This window comes from Coccinella septempunctata, chromosome 3, assembly GCF_907165205.1.
Source record: "Coccinella septempunctata chromosome 3, icCocSept1.1, whole genome shotgun sequence".
NCBI classification, from domain to species: domain Eukaryota; kingdom Metazoa; phylum Arthropoda; class Insecta; order Coleoptera; family Coccinellidae; genus Coccinella; species Coccinella septempunctata.
In genome coordinates, this window is record NC_058191.1 from 22,203,709 (window position 1) to 22,228,452 (window position 24,744).

The following is a 24,744-nucleotide window of genomic DNA, read 5'->3' on the forward strand; positions in this document are numbered from 1 at the left end:
GAAAGGACCCCTCTGTGGCTATGCGGGGAATCGGCGAAACATTGACTTCTAGGTGCATGTCTCTATTGGGACTGGACTGTGATAACAGACCAAAGTGTTGACCATAACAAACCTCTGACAGGGTGAAATGAAACAAACAAGAAGATTCTGCTGTAATTGTCGACTTTGCGGTGCCACAAGACAAAAATCTATCTAAAAGTTATCAGATCGGTAAATATGGGGCATTGGCCAGGCGAATAAGGGACATATGGCAGTATCTCAAAGCAATAGCTCTATTCATAAGCGTCAACGGGCTTATTCATCGAAAAACCATGAAACACCCTAAAGAACTGAATCTGCCTCAAAATGCCATCTTCTGGATGTAGGAAGTAGTGATATTGGAACGGTGAACATCATCCGACAAATTATTTATCTATCCTCATCAACTCGAGAGTGTTCAATTGACTTGATGGTGAGTGTCTACCTGAGATAAAATCTCGAGGGAAAGAGTCTAGATTAATCTCAGGGCATTGCTCATCTGAGCACTTGAGACACATTCAGTCTCGGAGACTAGTATTGTCTTGTGTCGGAGACTGCTTTGGTCGCAAGTGGACAGGTACCTACCATAAGATTGAGGAAATCTCGGCCAAAGATAAGAGAATAGAAAGATGGGAAACGCAGCGACAAAAGTGATTTGAGAGCTATCTGTGTTACAAATGTATTACTAAGACCCTAAGACTGGTTAAAATATTAATTTGAGGGCCATTTGTGGAAACATGTTACATTTTTTAAGATTTCAGATCAAAGAGGTTTTGAATGTTTTGATTCTCGTACCGCTTTTTGTTTATCTAGCTCCCTCTAGTTGATGATTATTAAATTTTTCTTCTTCTTATTTCTTGGTAAAAACCTCAAAATATCGAAAATTATTGCATTATGAAGAACTGTGTGGATCAAATAAAATGGATTTTCCGAAATTAAGTTTTTACTTTACTGAGGAAAATGAAAATATAAGTACTAAAACTCGCAACATGTGACTCGGTCATTCATTGAGTTTTATTTTCAGTGCTCCGAAGTGGATAAAATTTTCAGAGCGCAAAGACAATGACTCGAGCAAACACTACTAACTTCACCTGACACTGACTTGTTTTGGGAATTGAGTGATTGTGATTGGATAGTCAAAATTTCATGAAACCTGCTGTGAGTGTTTTGTTCGTTCATTAATCAAATTGTATATTGTGTCATAAAGAGACCATATCATAAAGGAATTATAAAAAAAGCATAAAGAAACTCTAAACCTAAATTTTGCTGCTACGACGGCAAAATTATGGTGAAGGTCTAACATATAGGACTTGCTCTATACCTCTGTTTAGGTTTTTTCAATTGTGGTTCTGAAAATTCTGTAACTTATATTTATATATAAAGAACTGATAAATTCTACTGATATTTAAAATGAAGAAATGCGACAAAGTTTATCAATTCAAAACGATGTGTTGCACAGAAATAACACCTTTGACGTATAACAGATCACCATATACTTTTTATCCTATTCAACGCTCTATTTGTTGTCCACAATTTTGAATTTTTGTGAATTTTTTATAGATTGCAAATAAAAATATAGCACATCGGACAGCGTATTTCATTGATTTAAATTGATTCCAAACAATGTTCAGAAGGAAATTAACATCCTGATCACAAAACAAAACCATACTTTTGTATTGGAGCTCAGGATGTTTGTTTCCTGTTCTCAACAAAGTCGATATCGAAAATCAATACAAAGAATAGAATTCGAATTTCGCGCCCTTCAATTATGAAACTGAAAACTGTTATTAAACAGTTTTTCTGTTTTGGCGATTTCAGCGCCTAAACTCATTGTCAAATGTGGCAAACACAAGCCAAAATGTAGTCGGTTTTTTTTGTTCTAGGGATATGAGGGCATTTCCTATCTTTCTTCTCTATAATCTTTGATCAAGGCAACGAAATCGAATCAATGGTGCGCATTGGCATTACAGACAGCTGTCAATATTTTGTCTCATTTCTTATCTATTGAATGAGAATTCTGAAGTAAGATTATACATGTATATCATGGTTTCTATGGGTTTAACTGCCATAATATGCGATTATGTTGGGTATTGTTAATTGTTAATAATTGATGAACTGATATTTAATCATATTTCGCGAATCCAATATAATGATCATGTTTTTTCACATCAATGAATTAAACAACCACATTATACCGTTATTTTCATCAAATCACTGTTTCATTTTTTTATCACAACATAATAACTCATATTCCAACATTTCATAACTCTGACTTTTGTGAGAATATTATGAAATTCAGAGTAGAGCTAGCTCAATGGAACTAACTTACCTGGTATAATTTAACTATGTGAGGATGATCAAGTCTTTTCATAATGTCAACTTCCCTGTACACTTTCTGCAAGTTGCTAGCGTCTAGTTTTGACTTGTCTATAATTTTTATAGCGACCTGAAAAAGAAAATCACTATTACATTGTGGCAAAAGATGTAAATCTGATATATGTATAAGCGATATACGGGATCTTCATAAATCATTGCAGCAGTGAGCTTTAAATCATTCTTCGTCGCTCCATAATAGTGATGCCCACGATATTTTGTTAAAGTCTCGTCTCATCTCGCTGATGAAACGTTAAGTCCCGCCTTGGGCCTTGGTATCGTCTATTTTTATGATCGTAACAACAACATACAACCCTTGTGAGACCCCATCTCGAATATGCTGCTAATATCTGGTCACCGACTTGCTGCACCCACTGCAATGCGATTGAGAAGGTTCAAAAGCGGTTCCTGCGATATATGTAGTTAAAAGAAATGGCAGTCACCCATTCATGGTTTCTAATCGGTCTATGTTGTCAGAATTTCACCCCTGCTCTCTTGGTGCCTGGAGAAGGACCCAATGTGTGTTATTTGTGTATAATACATATTATAAGTGACCAAAAGTATTGTGATTGTCATTAAGTTCAGAGTACCAAAAATCAATATAAGGGTGACAAATCGAATGACTAATTTTGCGTTGACAGAGGGAGTCCGTCACCTCATAGTCACCTGCTGAGCGTTTGCAATAGGGTGCTGTCGGATGGTATAGTACTTGATTTCTTTAACACTGGCATGGGGGAAAAGATGCTCAATTTATTGCTGCATCAAGATGTAAACCCAATTTAATGTGATATGCTATTCGCTGCTTTATACTTATTTTCATCCTCTTTTATTTTACTTGTTTGTTTTATTGATTTTGTTGCTTATATTATATCAGTCTATGGCTGATAATCTTTACATGTAATTACCCTTGGTATATGTAAAGTGAAGATGAAAAAATAAATAAATAAATAAGGCATACTTCAGTTAATTTGGAATATAATCTCTTCCAGTTCTACTCCTAATAGCACACAACGTCCCTGGGACGTACAATTCATATCCATCTATCGTCGGAACGTCCAAGGAATTGTTTGGTATGTCCTTTGGACTTTTGTTTTCGGACAGTGTTAGGACGTCCACGTTATATATCCATTGTTTGTCCCATAAATGTACACTGTCCATACCGGATATCCAGTATGTGCCCGTGATGGGCACAATACGGACCATATTGTCCTTAAACCTGACCGACCTGATATAGGTAATGTCAAAAAAATCTCCATATCAGATATCTCGTGATTGACAAAATACATACAGACTAAATCATATAGGTCCATATCATAGTCCTAATATTGTCCTTGATCACCCGCTGATATGAATATCAACAAGTGTTACCCTATGTCCTAATTGGCAAAGGATGGCGCGATCAGGCGATGACGTTGGTAGTTGGATCGCGCGATGAAAAAATCAAACGTGAACAAATAAAGCTGGATGTCCTAATCATAGACATAGAGACATGGACTGTGCTTTCCCTTTATATCTATGCATGAAATACGGTCAAAAAAAGTGACAGAGAGAAAAACACGTCGGGAATGCAGTTGTCTTTTTCTAGAATTTTGATTGGTCTACACTCACCTCTATGTGAACAAAAAAGAGAAAGGTATGTCCCGACGAGCTTTTCTCTCTTTCTAATAAATAGCCAATTTCATGCTGGCATTGCTCAGTCCATGTCTCTATGTCTATGGTCCTAATACACCACCAAATTGACTCGCGCGAGAGAGGAGGACGCTCGCACTTGTTTGTTTCGATATTGCGTGTAGTACATCGCCTCAACGCCTAGATACAAACCTATACGTATGAAGGGTTGTGACTGAATTGGTTACCGACTTCGAGCGGTCAATGCGATTGATCGCTCTAGAACAAGCAAGTTTGTTTTTGATCGCGCTATCGAACGTTCGACAGGATGGACTTTGAGGAAAATCTAATTAATGGAGTGCTGCTTTCAAGATGAAATATGAAAACGCAACTGCTGTCGATGAGGATACCCTTTTCTTAAAATCGTTGGCTTCATATTTCAAGGGAATGGAAGCTGTCCAAAAACTGAGGTTTAGGAGCAAAATCGAAAACCTCATCGCAGATGAAATATCCTATTCTTCTTGTAGCTTGATCCTTGAAACCTTTCATAAATATTATTGTTATTATATTTGAATATACAAACAAGCTGAATATAATATATTCGTTTTTGTCAAAATATTCCAATTTGGATAAATAAGGTATCATCATCAATATGATGTGTTTGCATGAAAAAGGTTCAATAAATTTCAAGAAATTTTTTACAGAAACTATGCTCATTGGGTTGAAATTTTAGAAGTTAGTTGAGAAATAAATGCATACATGTAACTAACGACGAACAAAATTTCATTCTGGTATTTTAAAATTAGTAACTTTATGACGGCACTCTCGCTCAATTTCCTTGCAAATGTAGTCAAATGTTGAAGTTGGCATTTTCGTGTAATGAAAAAACAAATCTTCATGACTTCTCAGCTCGCGGTAAAGATGATGAAATTCATCTAATTCGGATCAGGTTTTAACTAATTTCATTAGTTTTTTCCTCTTATTTGAAAGAGCCGATTATGCGAGAATTATAGGAAAGTGCAAATTTCCTAGCAAAAATTCAGGATCTTCGTTTCTAGAAGTCATTTTAACTTGAAAAACAGCAACTGCGCAGTGTGAGGTGATCGCGCGATAGTGAGTTGATCGGACCGACCACGTCTATTTGCTCGAATAGGCGTTCCGAATTAGGACAATCATTTTTCATCGCGCGATCAAGACGCCATGCGACCGACCAACGCGATCGCCTGCTCGAACGATCGTTTACCAACTAGGACATAGCTTTACGATCTTAATTGAACTAGTCAATTTGTCATTGTCAGGGCTCTAAATGGAGTACTCTCCATAGAAGAAGAGCAGATGCTGACTGACCATGGTTTCGGTCTCATTTGACATTTGGTCAGAGCAAAATAGCTTCTTCTCCGATGGAGAAAGTTTGGAATTGATGGACTCCTATTCAATACTGTCAAGCGCTACTGAGTACTATCCAGTATCGGGTGGTATGCATCAGAATTGATCCTTATTATTGTATTGATTGCCTCCCCGTTTAGGCGTGATCAATCTTGATTGGTTATTGAAATAAAAAACATAAAAAGTAAATCTATTTAAGGTCCATATTTGGTACATAAGGATATATGTATATAGACCAGAAACGGAGGTCTCTTGGACCTGCATTATATGTGTTATTCTTGCACGGATATCCCTTGTACATCCATTCTTGCGAACATAATATGGATAACCAACATGGGACATAGAAATACTACTTTCAATAGGCAATAATAAATAATCATTTCTTGTCAAATATCAATTAACATCAAAATTTAATAGTATTTTTCGCTAAACACAATATTTCCGCGTCGTAGTATATGAGTATCTCAATTGTGTATGTATGTATGATGAACAAAGAATTAAAACTTTCTAGTAAGTACGGATGGAAATGATATTGAGCAGGTTATTAAGGCACTATTAATCTGTGTTGACTTAAAGGCTTTTGACAAAGTCGATCCTGAAATTTTACTCGAAACTGAAATATTCTGGTATTAGAGAGGTATTACTCGATCTGATATCCTCGTATTTTACAAACAGAAAGCAAAGGGTTGCGGGGAAGGATCGAATATCAGTTACTGGAAACATCGGTTAGGGAGTACAGCAAGGTTCTGTTCTGGGTAGAATACTATTCCTTATTTCCATCAATAATATCCTGGATAGTATGGAATGTTATGGGATCACCTTGTATGCTGATAATACCGCTGTGTTGGTGAAGGATCGATGCTAGAAATTGTGTTGGAGCAGCTTGATAAATGGTTTCGTGCCATAGACTTAATACTTATTACCCCGATAATATGTCTATGTTTCGGACAAATAGGCTGAAAATGAATAACTCGAAAACTCAACAAGTTTCGCTTTCACATGCAAAACATCAAGCATCCTTAATGAAGTTACTCGGACTACATCTTGAGAGTAAGTTGGTTTGGCGAACTCATCGAGATATATTAACCAGAAAGTTGTCAGCAGCGGTTTTATCGATCCGTGCCCTCCACATGATATCGCTAGGTTAGCATATTTCGCTCATTTTTATTCCCTAGCCTCATATGAGATAATTTTTTGGGGAGAAAAGTCGGAGGCATGTAGAGTTTTAATTCTGCAAGAGAGGGCAATCAGAACATTTTGCAGCCTTCGGGGCAGATACTGTTGCAGGAGCTCATTTGTATTAAGAGAAATTCTAACAATACCAAGCAGGTATATAGGGTGAGTCTCTGACTTGCACAAATATTTTAACAGTATATTCTTGAGGTGAGAACGAACACATTTTTTTTCTTCTACCATTTTTTCCGAATCGGATCGGTTTAGAAGATACAGGCTGTTAAAAATAATTAAAAAAATGTTATTTTATTATTGCCCCACAAACGGTTTTATCGAATGAAATAAATTTACGAATTCAGTTATTCATTCATGTGATGAATCTTTTTCAAACACAAGATATCACCCACGTCTTCAGTTTACTCATTTATGACCATTACGTGTACCATAAAAATACCAAAAATTCAAAGAACCCAACTCTTGAAACTAAGTTGAACGCTATCTAATGAATGTTCGAACGTTGTGTGAAGTAAAAGTATTCTTTATATTTTCTCGTATAATATACGCTTTTTTAGAATAATTTTATGTGTGTGGAATTTGAAGAATTGGATACTTGACTGAATGAATACAACTCTGTTTAAAAGATACACAGATGTGTAGTGTCACAGATTTAGCTAGTTATTCTGGGGGTAATTTTGTTTTTCCAAGAGTGGCACAGCTCATGATGAAACTTAAAATGTCTATATCTTTTCATCAGGGCAGAATCGGAAAAAATGGTGTAAAAATAGTGTTGCTTTTAACTTCAAGAATCAACTGTTAAAATATTTGTATGAATCGCAGTCTCACCATGTATACTAGTCTGTTTGAACTATTTTCACAAAAAAATTGAACAATTTCCAAGAAAAACGAGCAGACATGCCTTCAATACAAGAAATAAATCTGCTTTGGAGTTACCATCGACTGTTTTTTTATAAGGGAGTTCCAACCGAAGAGGTTAGATAAAATGCTATTCAGTCTGGAGATGAGAAGGATTGAGATATTGAGTACTGCTTTCTATAGAGTGCAGGACTTCTTGGAAAGTGATATTTTCATATGGTTTCTGTTGAAGCTAGTCTATGATGTTGTACTTGTATTGTAATTTTCATACATATGCATATGTTATTATAATTTTCATGACGTTTTTCGTATATCTTTATATAGAAGATAATGAATGATAATTATGAATATGAACCTATTATTTCCGATTTCGAAAATTTGTGTATTTCTTCAATTTTGAAAGTGGAAGGAAGTCTTTCAGCTTTTAAAAGGAAAAAACAGATAGACACTACAAGAATAATAAAGATCAAATGAATGAGGTAGATTAAAATGTGGAGTTTATAAAATTACGTGTTCTTCTTTTTATATAGGTGGAACCGGAAGAAAATTTAGGAAAAGAATATTAGGTATAACACAGGAAACGATTTTTGTTTGTTAATACTGGATAGTTCCATCCGTTTCGACTGTGTTTTTCATTTTCAGCTAAAGAAATATGTTCATTCATTTAAATTACATCTAGGTCTAGGTGCATTAATTTTTGGTGATTTGTGGGATATTAGGATGTGTTTAGACTTCGCCACGTCGATTTTTATTTGTTTTATGTATTCATTTGATTTCAATAAATCAATTTCAATTTCAATCAATTCCATGTTGACAGTTTATATTCACATTGTAATGAAGAGTATATTCACATTGTAATGAAGAGATGTTTAAAATTCAATTTAATGAAAAATGCCGAATCTAGTATTTCTTCGAGCAGATTTAAATAGATGTTACCAGTGAGGTGGACTTCTAGAAATACTCAAGTCTGCTTGAAGTAGTAAAAGACCCGCTAACAACACTGCCAGCATATTTCACGAATCTTTGATTGCGCGATCAACTATTTAACATTCACTCGGTTTCCAAAATGAAATCACTGAAACTTTTACATTCGATCGCGTCGGCATTTTGCTTCTATCAATTTATTAGCTGTGGCAACGTCCTGTTGATATTAACGACATTTCATGAGTGCCAACCTTACTCCATTCTAGTTACAAAAACTATTATAGAAAATTATCTGATGGCCAACCGAGAGCTTTTATAGAAGTGAATGGGGTATATGGATCATAATTTGTTTCGAGAATGATATTCTGAATAACAATTATCGACTTAAAACAAAATGTTCTTTATCCTTCAATCAAGCGTTGTGAAGAAGATCAACTTGATGAGGATGTAAATATGGTAGTAAATTTGGTGACAATGGCACACAGATCATTTGAAAAACAAACGTATGGTAGAAGAGTGCCGATTGAATGGCCACCACGCTACCCAGACTTGACACCTCTGGAGACATTGAAAGTCTGTTCTGTTTTAAACACAGCCCGAGATGTAGAAGAATTGAAACACAGCATGCTGAGAAATTCAAGTTGAAGTTTTCGAAAAGATAACTGCCGAATTTTAAAATAGGTTATATTTTTGTCTGAGGAATAATGGACAGCATTTAGAAAATCTTTTATAGTAAAAATTTTTTATTATTTGCATGTTTCATTGCAACGCTTGCTATCGTAACTATTCTTTCTATAATTTTTTTCGGAAGTACAAAGAAGGTCAAGTGTAGGCAACCGAATTCTCTTTCAAACAAGGTATCACTTAACCTTCCTTCCCATTTGAGATTTTAAGGGTTGCTGACATCAAGCACACACTTTTGACACAAATGGATTGTAACCAACCGTATAAATGTCTCCCTACGTACCAAAGTTCATATCATTTTGCAATTTCTCTGATTTCTGCATGAAGGCCGAGATATTAGGGGTGGTACCTTTACAAATTGACACACTGTGCGTATATCATAAAGATTTGTTTTGCGATTGGGGCCCCTAGTTAGGTCACAGCCTTCTTAAACTAGATAAAGACGGCTGTGGTTAGGTTGATCCGCCACTGATATTCAGAACAAACTTCAGTTGTTCTTATTACCTTGTGGCTCGGATTACCTCGTGTTTCACTATCCTTAATAATAAATAAAATTATCATTCACTTCTTCTGTCAATGTTGAAATTATGCTGAAATTATACTTATGCGTTCTCAAGTACCTAAATGTTCAACATCCTCAAGTATGTATTCGGTATATGCCACTAGATATTTATATAAAGCAAAATCACTTTTACCCACACGAAATCCTTTCCAACGCAAATTCTCAAAAGATTTTTGTTTATTCAAAGTTACGTCTAATTCTAAATGAAATCTAATAAGAATTTCCTGCATATTCATTATCTTGTTAATCTCTCCGAATAAATGCAATTGAAAATCGAACATGAATCACTCAGGTTTAATATACGTTTCATAGAAGGCTATCCCATTTCACGCAATATAAATAATCTAAACTGACCGAGTCAGTATGACCGGCATTGACGTCATACAGTCATGTCATGACGTAAATCGGAAGATCAGTCAAAAATGTAAAAATTGCTGAGATAAATCTACGTTAGGCATCGTGACCACGTGCTCGCTCTGATATTCGCGCGGAAAACAAAGGAACTCTCAGATGAGTTGATATATCGGTTTATTTGTTTCGAAACAATACACGCACTTATGTTCTCAATGTCAAATGGAAATGAGCAACTGAAAATATGATCGTCATTATCTGGGGAAGTTGTATTGCACTTTATGCAATTTATTAGGTACACGGTTCATACTGACACACAAGAATATTTTTTATTTGAGGTCTTTTTTTATGGATTATTTTTTGATAATTCATGTTTCCCTGTTGCTTATTATACAGAAAGTTCAAGAATAAGTGCAAATAACTTCAAGGGCGATTATACATGAAAAAATAATGGCAGTATTCTATATACAACTTTTGTTCGAAAATGGTCCGTTTTCTGTGGTGTTTTCATTAAAAACTGACGCCCATAGTGGTAATAATGATCTCAATTTTTAAAGAACATATAATATAATGGTACGCCCCTGAGATATTTCAAACGAAAAATCATTTTTTATGAAATCTTTCATGCCAATGACAAAGGAAGATAAATAGACCCAGCTTTCCATTCATAATATCGGGATTGTGATGAAGCAAACATTGAATTCTCTAACAAGGAACTAGAAAAATACAACAATACATTAATTCTGCAGCTTTGACAAAGCTACATATAACGTGCGTTCGAAAAAATTCGTCGTCAAGTAGGCTATGCAATTTTGAACGCCGATATTCAGTATCTGAACGTAAATCTTAGCGTTAAGTTAGTTATTCAGCAATGTTCAACATATGATGACAGAGGTTCCATGAACCCCTGTTCGTGTGTTATCTCAAGTGGCTAGAGTCTTCGTTGAGATATGCCACACGATTTGTTATGAAGCAAAAATTGCCATGCCTCTTTATAGCTGTGGTTTTTTAATTAGAGCATGTAAGTCTCTTTCTGAAAACGATTTGGCTTCATTTCTTCCATAGCACACAACACGTAATATCAATATAGGAATAATAGATATGTGGAGACCATAAACTTAATATTAATCATATAGTTGAGTCTGTGATGTGGACCTGACGCTGCCGCGCTGCACATCTAGCGGCGAATTCACACGCGGTAGCCCTCATTAAGGACGTGCAAATGTTGCGATTGTGTTGAATTCATAGACCAATAAAGGAAGTCTATGGTTGAATTACACCGCATTCAACTACAATGTGCACTTCGGTTAGTGTTTATCGGACCAATGGGAAATGGACGTTCTATATTCATATTGTAGAGATTCAAAATACAAACATGAAGCCCTTGTATTCTGTTGTAAAGTGGCAAGGTAATATTGCCATCTTTGATTAGGGGAGACTGGGTATGGTTAAAACACTTTTGCGTTTATCGTCCATAGCATCGGGAATACTCAAGTGAGCGATGTCGAAAATATATTAAACAAAAGACCATTTATCTGTCTACTACTGGGAATGTTATTTGATTTCAATGTATTGTATTTCATGTGTAATATCAAATTTAAAAAAAATCTAGTTTGTTTCAACCGACCCTGACATGGGGACAGTGTCTGGGGTCACTTGAAACACATGGAAATCATACATAATCAAATAAATGGACATGTCCTATTAATCATTATAAAATATATTTAAGGTGACAAAACACTTAGAATAAAATTCCAAAACATTTCTATATAAACACGCATCATTTTGATATATAGATGAATGATCAAACAAAACGACAGTTTCAAAAAAAAACTTTAGAACTTCATATATAAAACCAATTAAGAATAAACTGAAAAATCTATGAGAATCAATTTTTTTACGAAAATGCTCAAGTGAACATGCGGTTTGAGAACATTTGGAATCGATATAACTATAGGTTCTCCTTGTGTGCACTCCTCATGAGCTCACTTTTTACATACTTGCATTGTTATCGTTGTATCCATTTTCACTTTGGTCTATAGCCTTAATATACTAACATACAAACAAGGCAACAGCCACTCTTTTTCTGATGATGATGGTTCATGTTGCCTGTTAGTTTTTTTCTGTTAGCATTTATTTTATTCTTTCCTTATTCTAAGTCATTCTTTGCTTTGATAAGTTTCAATTTTTTTTAGCTGAGTTAAAATATATATATATCTCCTCAACTAATTGAATATCTAGTTTGCCCACGCTTTTGCTTCTGGGGTAAAACTCTCGATTGTGAGCCGTATATCCCAATCTCTTGATTTTCATCAGCACCAGCCGCATCTCCTTCAAGTACTACCTAAAAAGTAGGAAAAAGTGGTTCTGCCGACGTTTTTAACGAATATAAGCATAGGCATAAGTTGATAAACTGGCCGATCGTCATGGTTTTCCTTTGGCTTACTCTTGGCATCTAAGAAACACAAAAATTCGATGAAAAAACTGTTTAAAACCGTACCCACGAAAAAAATTTCAACTGTACCCAACCCCTATTCTAGATATGAAACGGTTCACAGAGAGAATGATAATGTATTTGAATGAAAACCAATCATACTGTTATATTCCTCAAACTTCAATTGAGATGATGTTTTACATCATTGACCAATTCAGCACATTCCTAATGCATACATTTACCATTACAGTTCCAGGGTCAATTATTTCATAGAGGAGGCTCATAAGGTACTGCCACCACGAGTTGAAGACAACAAATTTTTACAGATTTATTTTATGGACGATACAGCACAAGAAATAGATCGAGGTGCTTACAATAGTTCATCAGTAAAACTACTTTTTTACCCTTGAATATCTGTTGCTATCGTATTCTAATACAAAACGAAAATCCAATATGTTATCAGAAAAAAATTAATCGATTATAAACCCTGGTTCCTATCCAAAACAATCCAAACATCCAAACGAACAAACACGTAAATACTTTCACCATTCACCAGAGTAAGCAAAAGTGAGTTGGTCTCCACACATGAGTATCTAATGGAACGATTATGATTTCGAAGTTAGGAAATCATCAATCTACAAATTAGACATTGACGTCAAAGATGGACCCGCAAGAATCATAAAACTCATTAACTTAATTATGAACGAATGTGATAGAACGTTTTATATCGATTGTTATATTGTAATAACTTCGAATTCGGAAGTGATTTATGTCCCCTGACAAATAAAGTAAATCTGATTTAGCTTCAACAGAGCCTTCTCAAATACTCTCTATAGGCGGCTGTGGCTTCAATGTGATGTACTGCGGATGAAATAATCACGAGAAGGTTGTCGTAATTAATGCAATGATAGTTATTCTATAGTCGAATTACTTTTTTTCGATTGGTTTAATTTTATAACATACAAGCTGAACCCAGCTACGCTTCTGTAGCTTATACTTCTTATTAGGCAGAGACAACTGTCCTGCTGTTAGACCAGAAGATAATTTTAGCAGTGAAGGTGCAATAGGAGAGGATACTCGGGTCACTTCGGCAGTATATCTAAATAATTTGATTCTCATCTACTACCTCGACTGATTGTACAGCCTATATTCGTATTCAGTTCCTTGGTATTCCAGGTTTACTGTATTCATAGTGCATTCGCCTCTCTTCTGTATCCTCTCCACACTGTCGGAGTCTCTGCGGAAACGAGTATCCCACACTGATCCGACTTAAGGAGTACTCAAGAATTCGTCTAGTATAGCACTTGATCAGATGAAATAACGTTGAAATACAGCAGTGACAGCGACCCAAAACTCTTTCAAAGAAGTTGTCACTGCTATGCCTTACGGTATGCCACATATGGCATATGGGAGGCGGGTTTGTTCACTCGGAGATGTAGGACAGCTCACTTCTCCGGGTTTATAGGGATGAGCCAATCAGCACAGCACTCTCCAATCCTGTTTACTCTTTTTCCTGTTCCAAGGTAAACACAACCTTGGCTTACCTATAACCTTGAAGGAACCTTTTAAACTTTCAATTTAGCAAAAATCGATGTAAGGATATGTGGCAAATTTCAAATTCTCATGCAATACTTTCAATAGGTTTTCCCTTCTTGATGGCCGAATCTGCAGCTTGACGCAGCTACTCTTCTTTAAAATCCGATACTGAACTGAAACCACAACGATTTTAATTGAATAAATCTGAGACTTCAGAAACTTGGATGACAAAAAAGGATTGTTGAAATCCATCAGAAAATGTGTGGTGTATTTCAATACGAAACGTCAAAAAGGCTTGTCCTTAGTTTGAATACTTGACAGTGGTTGACGGATCGTCACCTTATATTAAATACATTATCAAATAACCGTGCGAATAGATGTCTCATGGAGAAAATTTGCTCTGTTGATGGTTGCATGCTTAATATAGGGTGTTCTCAAAGGTGAGGTTTTTTTTTGACAGGTAATAGAACCCCTCAAAATAAGTCATGGTACCAAAAATCGTTTATATAAAATATTCACCAGGGCTGAGTATTTCGAAACCAAAGTTACTCGAAAATCTGAGAAATTCTCCGCTCCATGCCTATGCAAGGTATGGTTCGTAGTTCTTCGCATGTAATTCTACAGAATGTGTGCAGCCTGGTAATTGTATATGCGTAGTCACATTCTGCAGCCTGCAGCCACTGCATACATCCTACGCACTACCGAAATCATTCCTTTATGCGTAGGCTTATACCCGCGAAAGGTCAGTATACTGGAAACCATCAGAGTCAGCGTATGATTTTAGTGAATTTTCGGAGTGTCGCAAAGTAGTTGAAAAATGTCTCACGTTTACTCAAACAATGAACTTGTTGACATGATTTTAATTTTTGGTGAATCCAAACAGAGTTCCGGTGCGGCGTGCAGGTTGTACAGAAGACGATTTCTTTTAAGAAATCACCCAACTCCTAGGATGTTCATAAACTTGGTGCAGAGATGAAGGGATACTGGTCGTTTGCACGAATCCCGGGGAGCAAATGTTGGAAGGCTGTAACATCGCAAATGGCAGAAATCGAGGAGCAAATTCTGGACATAGATGAGGAACAACCGAAACCGACAACAAGTACTAGTACTAGATCCATAACCAGCCTCGTCGGAGTGAGCCACATTAGAGTTTGGAAGACACTAAGACAAGAGTAATTGTACCCCTACCATTTCCACAAAGCTCAAGCACTCCAACCAGAAGACCATCCTCGAAGGAAAGAATTCTGGCTGTGGCTTTTAAATCACCAATATCTCACAGCATCTATTATGTTTACTAAAGAAGCCACTTTCAGAAGAGATGTAGTAAACAATTTCCACAATGAATATATATGGTTTACAGAAAATCCTCACGCTATCAGAAGAACAGATTTTCAGCAAAGGTTTTCCTTAATTGTCTGGATTGGACTCCTGTGTGGAATGCTCATTGGGATAGTTTTTTTACCACCACGAATGTAAGGTGAAGACTTTCCTCATTTTCTCCAGAACATTTGTCAGGATTACTAGAAGATTTCTCTCAATAATAAGGATAAATTCAGATGCATACCACCCGCCGATATGAATATCCACAAGTGTTACGATCTGAATCGAGCTAGCCAATTTGCCATCGTCAAGGCCCCAAATGGAGTACGCCCCATCGAAGAAAAGCAGATGCTGACCGTGGTTTCGGTCTTATTTGACCTCAAAGCAACATAGCATTTTTCTCCGATGGAGAACGTTTGGAATTGGTGGAACCTTATTCAATATTGGCACGCGCTACTGGGTACTATACATTTACCCAGAGCGCCACCCAATAGGGAACGGTGTCCGATTCAATCCCCTCCAGATAGAAACCAAGACGAAGACAATAGCATATGTCCCATATTTTCTTTAATTCATTGTATTCATTGCCTTTAGGCGTGGTCATTCCATTATTATTTCTCTGGGGAGCACCACCCCACTTTCGAAGAAACGTTCGAAACTATTTAAATAATGTGTTCCCAAATAGGTGGATAGGACGTGGTGGATCCATTTCTTGGCCTTTACGATCCCCGGATCTCAGCCCCTGTGATTTCTTCCTTTGGGGTCATTTGTAAACATTAGTGTACAGTGAGGGTGAGGTGGATAGTGCGGACAAACTAATGGTACCTGTCCACCTGCGACAAAATAGTCTCGAGAGCAGTCTCAAGCACTCTCCGACACAAGTCAATATTAGTCTCCGAGACTAAACGTGTCTCAAGTGCTTAGATGAACAACGCCTTGAGATTAATCTCGAAACTTTCTCTCGAGATTTTATCTCAGGTGGACACTTACCATAAGACAACGCATTGAAAATGCTTGTGAAATTATTCGTGGGCAAACTGATGTAACCATTTGTTACTGCATGTAACCATTCGTTATTACACCGGGTAAGACTTTGTGATCATCAAACGAATGGTGATCACTTCGAACAATTTGTGTGAAGAATCCGGAGCAATTTTATCGGTGAATTTATGAACTGCCTTATTTTTTTTTTCTTATACTGCCTTTCCATTGAGGTATTTTTCCTATGCTTAGTTTAAACTTTCATGATTATACCTTTCAGAAAAAATCACCTAATAAATTTTGAAAAAAAAAATATACAAATTTGCTATAAATTCTTGTGTCGAGAAGAGATCGCAAAGGAAGCGGAGCACCTTATTTATTTGATGAAAACATTCTGACTGAATCCATATGGCATCGTGTCATCGTGATTCATCACAGGGGATATATTCTAACAGACAGATACTACGATCCACAGTCCTATCAAAATATTGATGCCCTAGGCTTTCAAATTTTTTTTTTATATTGAATATTTTATATGAGCAGCTGCTGGAGAAATGATCACTTTTAATGAATTCTACCACCTGTCAAAAAAAAAGCCTCACCTTAAAAAACACCCTTATAATTTACTTTACTTCATAATGTCAATCGATGTCTTCATGTCCAACTATAGATCATTCTCATTCGTTCAACAATTAGTGACTGAAAACACTCAACAATCATCAGTTGAAATTTACAGAATTCGTTTTGATAACATTGTATTACGAGCTGTATATAGGTAGGCACCAGTTATCCTAGAAGGTTCGAAAGAAACAGTTTAATTTTTTGCCTGATTAGACAAAAGAATTTCTGGAAGACATCCAGGAGTCATGTTGCAGACGTCAACATCTCACAACGTACCAAAACCCACCAGAGATTAGAAATCACGATCGTTCCGTTGGCATTGATACGTCACGGATGATGTGACCATATTTCATTCACGACGAACGATCTTTGCTTGTGGTTGTATTGGAAGTAGTTGTTCGAGAACATTTTACTCGGCGCCAAATTGGAAAATGGAAATAACCTGTTCGAAAATTTTAAGTGAATATTCGAGAGAAAACTTTTTTTTTTTCACTAAAATCAAATTTTCAGTATTAGTACACATACCAAGTGGTGAGGCGTATGTATTACACACACACAAAATATGGTCCTCATGAAACATGATAATGGGCCATTTCATTTCAACTCATCTGGTGTTTTGTAGTATCAATTGTGGATTGTCGCGAGTATAACACAAATAGTGTGTTGGTTAAACGAAGGTTCAACTCAACAAGAAGTTGCTAACCGTTTCCGGGTTTCGCAAAGTGTATGTATGTATGAAACTTTTCAATAAACTGCCCTTAAAATTAAGACAAATAAATAGGTACACGTCCAGTTGCAGGAAAGTCCATTAAAATTTAATACTTCATTAAAATCTTAATCCTCCATTTTCCCCTTCAAAAATTTTTATAGGACATCAAATCTTGATGGACGTTCCTGCAACTGGGCCTAAATGTCTTCAAAAAAGAAATACACAGGATTTTGATTGCTCTTGAGCCCTATACATTGCAAGAATTCCTAAATGCCTACTTTTGAGAATATTTTTTCATGTTATTGACTGTATTTTCTTTCTGATTATGTGTATGGAGTTTTGTTATATGTAGGATTTTCGAAAATAAATTATTATTATTATTATTTAGAAGAACGTGGAATCTCTATCATACTGGTGCAAATAGTGCATATACCATCGGTGTTGGAAGAGCAGAAGCTGCAACCTTCGCAGAAGAGCGGCTTATGTGGTTAACTGCAGGACCTTCTTCGCAGCATCCCGAATTAATAGCTAATAATATAATTCCGGCAATGTATCGAGAAGATTCGCCGGGCACCCGCGATTGACTAGAAATTTCCCCCAATTTTGACTCTACTACTAAAACATTCGAGGATAACCGATTCAAACTGTTCTTTTGAAAAAAAAATGGGTTATTGGAACTGTAAAGAATTATTTCAATAAATACAAACCAAATATCTCATAGGTAATTCGCGCTTACTTCGATAAAAATAAAAATGGATTAAATCTAGGGAATATCTATTGTATGTAATTTGGAGTGTGTTGACAAGATCACATTCAAGAGATTGTTGATTTCTCACGTTAAGGGGCATTTTTGAGTTTTTCTTTCATTCACTTTACAGGTTGTAAATAGTTGATCAACTAATGAAAATTATTATTATTATTTTCATTATTTTTGTCGATGACACAACTATTTACTCTTCAATCATCTTCTAACGAACACGATATCATCAGCTTGAGGGAAATCATGAAAATTGATATTTGACACTTTTTCCCAGGAAGAACTCTGTTGAAATAAACAACGAACGATTCATAACATTTGAAATGATTTAAATTTATTTTAAATTCTTAAATTCAGACGCCTTCACCCTTTACCCTTTCGACATTACAATTGCACGCTACTGTTTTGACGGGCATTTGGAAAAACGTTCCTCAAACTCTCATTGATTGAGCACTACGAGAGCTAGGGAGGCTACTTGGTAAACCTAGGAACGCCAATAGCATTTCTGGCGCCCTAGAATGCGCTCAAAAAAGGCAACTCTATAGACAGGGTCGTCGTTTGCCACAATGGCGCTTCGTCAAACCCCTAATTCGCAACCTAACAGAAGTCAACTCTGCAGAATGCAGATGGAACGATAAAGAAATTAAGGAATATTAATAACAAGGCGAAAATATTTAACAACAAGAAATCTCTATAGAAATTATTACACCTGTATGAAAGATTCAGCGAGTATATCCTTGAACTTACTGCGCATGTGAATTTTTGGTTGACCTAGTCCCAAACGACGGCCCTGTCATTTGGGTTTGCCTCGATTTCAAGGTGTTTGTAACGGAAGATTCTTTTATTACGCCTGCAGACTTCACCAGTTAGAATCTTTTTTTTATTTATATCTCTACTATGTTCTAAAGCAGTCTTGTTTACCTACAGGTAAGGGCAAGTTAACCATATGTAGACACCTAACTTAATACAGAGAATATGCAAATGGGCATTCGTTTCAAAATATTGTTATGATGAAAATTCAGAATTGATTATCTTTAATAAATCATTCGAACTACATATTTCGCACACTCCATATTTTCACTTCTTCAAAACAAAAAACTATTCCTTCATACCACTTTCACAGGAAAAAATTGTTCAATCATTCTGACTATTTGCTATCAGAGCAAAACCAGAGATTACTCACTAGCGAAGGTTTTGGTTCAAATTGAAAAAAACAGATTTGAACGTGATCACAAATAATATTCGTAATAACTGGACTAAACTTTCTTGTAACCCTTATTACATGTTGACAGATCGTTCGAAAAATCCGCCAGTTTCCGCCAGTTCAACCAGAGGCGGCTCGTCGTATGCGGCAGAGGTGCGGCAGTGCCTCACCAATAAATTTAGAAAATTAGGCATTTTTATCGGATATGTTCATATTTCATTATCACTCTTTAGTAATAATTCCGTGTTTTTTTTTCATCATTTCCAGGGGAAATTATTTATAGTATAATTCCGCTTCATCATACAACAATATTCAAAAAGGTGGTAACAGTTGAGAATTTTATTTTATGAACGATTAGCAATGACAAATATTGGAATTATAATTTGAAATGTGGATACTTCAGTATTGGCGCACTACTTAATTATGCGAAAGATAAATTGAAATATAAGGGGAAACGGATCACTTTTCACAATTTTTAAATCTATGGATTATAAATACAAAAGGATGAAAGAACGCAAAATTTTTTGCGAACAAAAGTATGTTATTGCAGTCAAAATCACTTTCTTGCGAAAATTTTCACAATATTAAATGAATTAGATGAAAGTTTCATCAAAACTAATGTAGGTAACGTCTCCAACTTTTAGTCCTCTTTTCCAGCATGTGCATATTGTGTGTCAATAATTTATTTTTCTTTCATAACAAAAATAAACTATCTATGCAAATAACTAGATAAAGAATCCATTGAATCACATATATATATATAAACGTTACATAGTTATTTTTATCACATATATTTTCGAATTCATATTTTCTGAAGTAGATTTCACCTCGGATTTCACATTGTGAGAAATACGTAACTACTGAGACTTTCATGTAGAACGGACAACATAGCGCTGATTTAAAATCAAAAAAACGTTTTGACAAGCGTCATAACCTCACATTTTCGTATCGTATCGCAACGAGGATATCTCACTCAATAGTGAACAGATTTATTATCTTTGAATATTTAATATTGAATTGGCTCTGTGGATATGAACACATATTCTGCGTGAATGCCGTCAAATATTTTGAAATGACAAAGCAAATGGTAGTTATAAGGTTTAAAACTGAAAGACGATTTTCATCAAAATAGACAGGTCTCGGAAGAGTAAACCGAATTATGAAATAACATTAAATTTGCCAAACATTGAGAAATGATCGTATACAGTCCCTGGCCAGTTTATTAGACGCACTGAGGATTTTTTTTATATTTACTGGTATTGCTCGAGGAAAAAGCAGAATATTTGAATTTCATTTCCACAGAATGTTAGTTTCATCTACGACTCTCATTAAATTGTTCTATTTGGCATTTATTTTTGATGTTGTAGTATTAGTACTTAAGTATGAATCAGTACTATGTCTTCCAGTGGACGTCTTGCATTCTGCAGGTTCGGACGTTATTTCGATAATCCACATATGAAATCATTATCTTCGAATGCAGCAAACCGAACAATTCTGTATTGATAGTATGAAGCTCTCATAGCTACACAGGGTGGCTCAGCAAAATTTTAGAATTCCATGTTTAATCATCAATAAATCAAAATTTTTTATTGAATATGATATATTATATGTGGAAACCATTTACAGATGAAGTATATGTAAAATATACATTCAATTTAATAATTCAATATTGAGATTTTGCATCGAATCAATGCGTCTAATAATATGGCCAGGGACTGTATAGTCTTCATTTAACACCTGATGTGATCTATTTTCGCACTCACAAACCAAATTGAAAACATCTAGAAGATAAATATTATGATTTCTGGTGCATATTTAAGTATAATGACTGAAATGAATTCACATTATTTTCAGTTCAAAGTACTCAAAGAAAGAAAAGCACAAAATAAAAGTAATGTTTTTTTCGTAGATGATTTTTCACTGTCTCGAACAAATTCAGCACTGCAATGACAAAATTGTTTAATTCAGATTCAAATTGGTCCAACTGAGTTGATATTCATTCAGCATGAAAGATCCAAACGGGGGGAAAATTGTATTCTATACAGTTGAGAGAATAATTGCTTGAACATGTCATAAGGATTTTCCGTTTTACAGAGTGAGTAGGTACTGTTATGGTTTGAGTTTTCCCAAAATAATATTGTTTAGTTCAGTTTGCTCAATGAGTATTAGGAACTAGAAGAAATTTTTTGTTAATTTAAAGAAAATTTATTCATCATTGATGCTGTTGTGTTAGGAAATTTTGGATGGCATGGAAACAAAAAAAATTATGGAGGATAGTCAGTCAGAATATTTTTTGAGAAAAGTCACGTATTTTTTTTATTGTTTTTTGTTTCATAAGTTACGATTTTGTTGATTGTAATAAATTAATTTATAATATAAAATAAAGATTATCGTATAAATAAAATAATTTGGATTGATCGTGAAAATTCCTACCTCCGTCTTGGTTATCCTGTGTCTGGCTAACTTAACAACGGCAAAATTTCCTTTTCCAATAGTCCGTTCGATATCGTAGAAACCCACACGGATCGCCGTTTTCGTGCACCTCTCTCTTTCCCCCATTTTCACTGATGTGATGACTTAAACACACCCCCAAAATACCACCAGGATCCCACGAAAGCACCGTCGGATTCCTACTAATAAGCGGACATGCCAGATATCTATCTTTTTGGCATTATCAGGAACGGAGACGAACCAAGCGCTTTTCCGATTCGGCTCCTCGCGACCGTGTCTGAAAAGCGACTGTGATAGCCACTGAAAACGCGAACATTTCCCCTACGAAACTCTGCCTGAAAATCCTGAAATGGGAAATTGATGCGACGTTGCCGTCTCACCGCTTTGTCAGCGGCGCTGGTTTTGAGCCACTACTTCCAGCGAATCCTGTCCTTGCTGAAGCGGACCACGAACTAAACGTTTTAGCGCCAGGTAAATATGTATATACAGTGTGTGGTTAAAGTGAGGAACCAAATCAATAACTGCGTTATTGAATATTGTCAAGCAAAATGCTTGGACAGGTCAATTTTAGTTTTTAATGAACCACCTTATGGCTTAAAAATTGTCCTTATGACTTCATTGAATTAATTTTATTTTTCCAAAGAAATTTTATTATCGGCGATACGCATTGTTCACATCATCATTTAAGTAAGTTCTAATAAAGCGGCAAAAAAAATTCGGGTAGTCAATTGAAAAAAAATGTTATTCTGTAAAAATGAATGACGTCATAAGTAAAATTTTTCATGCCATAAGGTGGTTAATCAAAAATTAAAAATGATGAGACCCATCACTGCAACACAGTGTATATATACAGGGTGACAATTTATACACTTGCCAGGCCAATTATGTCGCGACAAGGATGTTTTCAGAGAAAATGCCGGAACAGGTCAATTGTTATTCGGAGGTGGACATATTTTGAGCAGAATTGTAAGCCGAAAACTCCTCAACCCTAGGTGTAGAGGCTAGCGCCCCTAGATTCTTAAAAGAGAATAGGGGGTGAGATTTACCTCAATTGAAAGGTCACTTTTCCCTCTACATGAATACTGTGGTTTGCAAATTTTTATTGATTCCTTGAAGTAGTTACAGGAGGTGGCAATTTGAAAACTTGCCAGGCCAATTATGTCTCGACAAGGATGTTTTCAAAGGAAAAGCCGGAACAGGTCAATTTTTAAAGGGGGGGGCATATTTTGAGCAAAATTGTAAGCCGAAATCTCCTTAAAGCTAGGTGTAGGGGCTATCACCCCTAAATTCTTCATAGGGAATAGAGGGTGAGCTAAAGACAATATGTCCCTCTACATAATACTATTGTCTTCCAATTGAGGTATAGCTCACCCTCTATTCCCTGCTGAGAATTTAGGGGTGACAACCCCTACACCTAAGATTGAGGAGATTTCGGCTTACAATGTTGCTCATAATATGTCCCCCTCCCTTTAAAAATTGATCTCTTCCGGCAATTTCTTCGAAAACATCCTTGTCGTGACATAATTGGCCTGGCAAGTTTTCAAATTGTAAGCCCTTGTAACTACTTCAAGGACTCAATAAAAATTTGCAAACCATTGTATTCATGTAGAGGGTCAAGTGATTTTTCAATTGAGGTATTATAGCTCACCCCCTATTCCCTATTGAGAATTTGGGGGTTGAGGAGATTTCGGCTTACAATTCTGCTCAAAATATGTCCCCCTCTCTATAAAAATTGACCTGTTCCAGCTTATTTTTTGAAAACATCCTTGTCGAGACCTAATTGGCCTGGCAAGTTTTCAAATTGTCACCCTGTACAAGTCATATAATTCCTTAGAACGTTTAAATAGTTGAACGAGTGACTTGATGGACCCCAATTTTCCTGTTTTTTCTTAAATAAATTTCGATTTGGCCTAGATAAGAAGATATAGCCATTTTATGTTTTCATAATGGGCTATGGAAACTTGACACTGAAGTTTAGATATAACCATTTCAACCTTGGAAATAAGCCACTATATTAGAAGAACAAATAATAAATAAATAACAAATAAATAATTTCATTTTATTTGGTGAACGAAGTTCAATTTGTAATAAAATAAATGAGTTTCCGCAATTTCGTTGGTGAAAAATGTTTGAATATTTTTCTCTTATTTAAAATTTTTTTCGATAATAATAACGAATTCAGCTTGCAACCACCCATATCTATTAGCTCTGATATTAATCTCCAATATGTAGATAAACATATTAAATTATAGTTATTTTTTCATTTCCTACCAGAGTTACCAGATTCAAACATAACTCATTATTATTCTTTCATTTTCAATATTTTCATATGAATGAATAAATGATATTTTTTCTTGACGTTCAAATGTTGCAACAACAACAAAATTCTCTTCAGAATAACAAATATGAAGCTAATGGACGCTATACGCACCGCACATCTGTAATTAAATAATATAATGCTCTATGAATATTAAATACTCGAAAACGACGCATTATTATGCGAGAAAATATGAAGAATTACTTTTATAAGTGGTCAAATACTTATTAGTGAGCGTTCCACTTACATTCAAGAGTTGGTTTGTTTGAATTTTTGATATTTTTATGGTACGTGGCGAATGAAGAATCTGAGTGATGTGGGTGAAACCTTGTGTTTGGTCAAGATTCATCACATCAATGAAAAACTATATTATATTCGATTAAATCGTTCGTGCAACTTTTTTTATGAATAATAGATCAAGAGTCGGATAATCAGTACAGAAGCACTTACAGGAGCAGTTGA

General features: G+C 35.5%; 1 protein-coding gene across 1 annotated transcript in view; it reads right to left on the reverse strand.

Moving 5' to 3' along the window:
- LOC123309453 (serine/threonine-protein kinase SIK2) overlaps positions 1-22,318 on the reverse strand; it is a 71,653-nt gene extending 49,335 nt beyond the window's left edge. The window contains exons 1-2 of the mRNA XM_044892586.1: positions 21,948-22,318; positions 2,348-2,464 (exon numbers count right to left, since the gene is read on the reverse strand). Coding sequence (XP_044748521.1) covers positions 2,348-2,464; positions 21,948-22,073 — 243 coding nt within the window. The 5' untranslated portion in view covers positions 22,074-22,318. The remainder of the gene's footprint in view (positions 1-2,347; positions 2,465-21,947) is intronic.
- Positions 22,319-24,744: the final 2,426 nt, after the last annotated feature.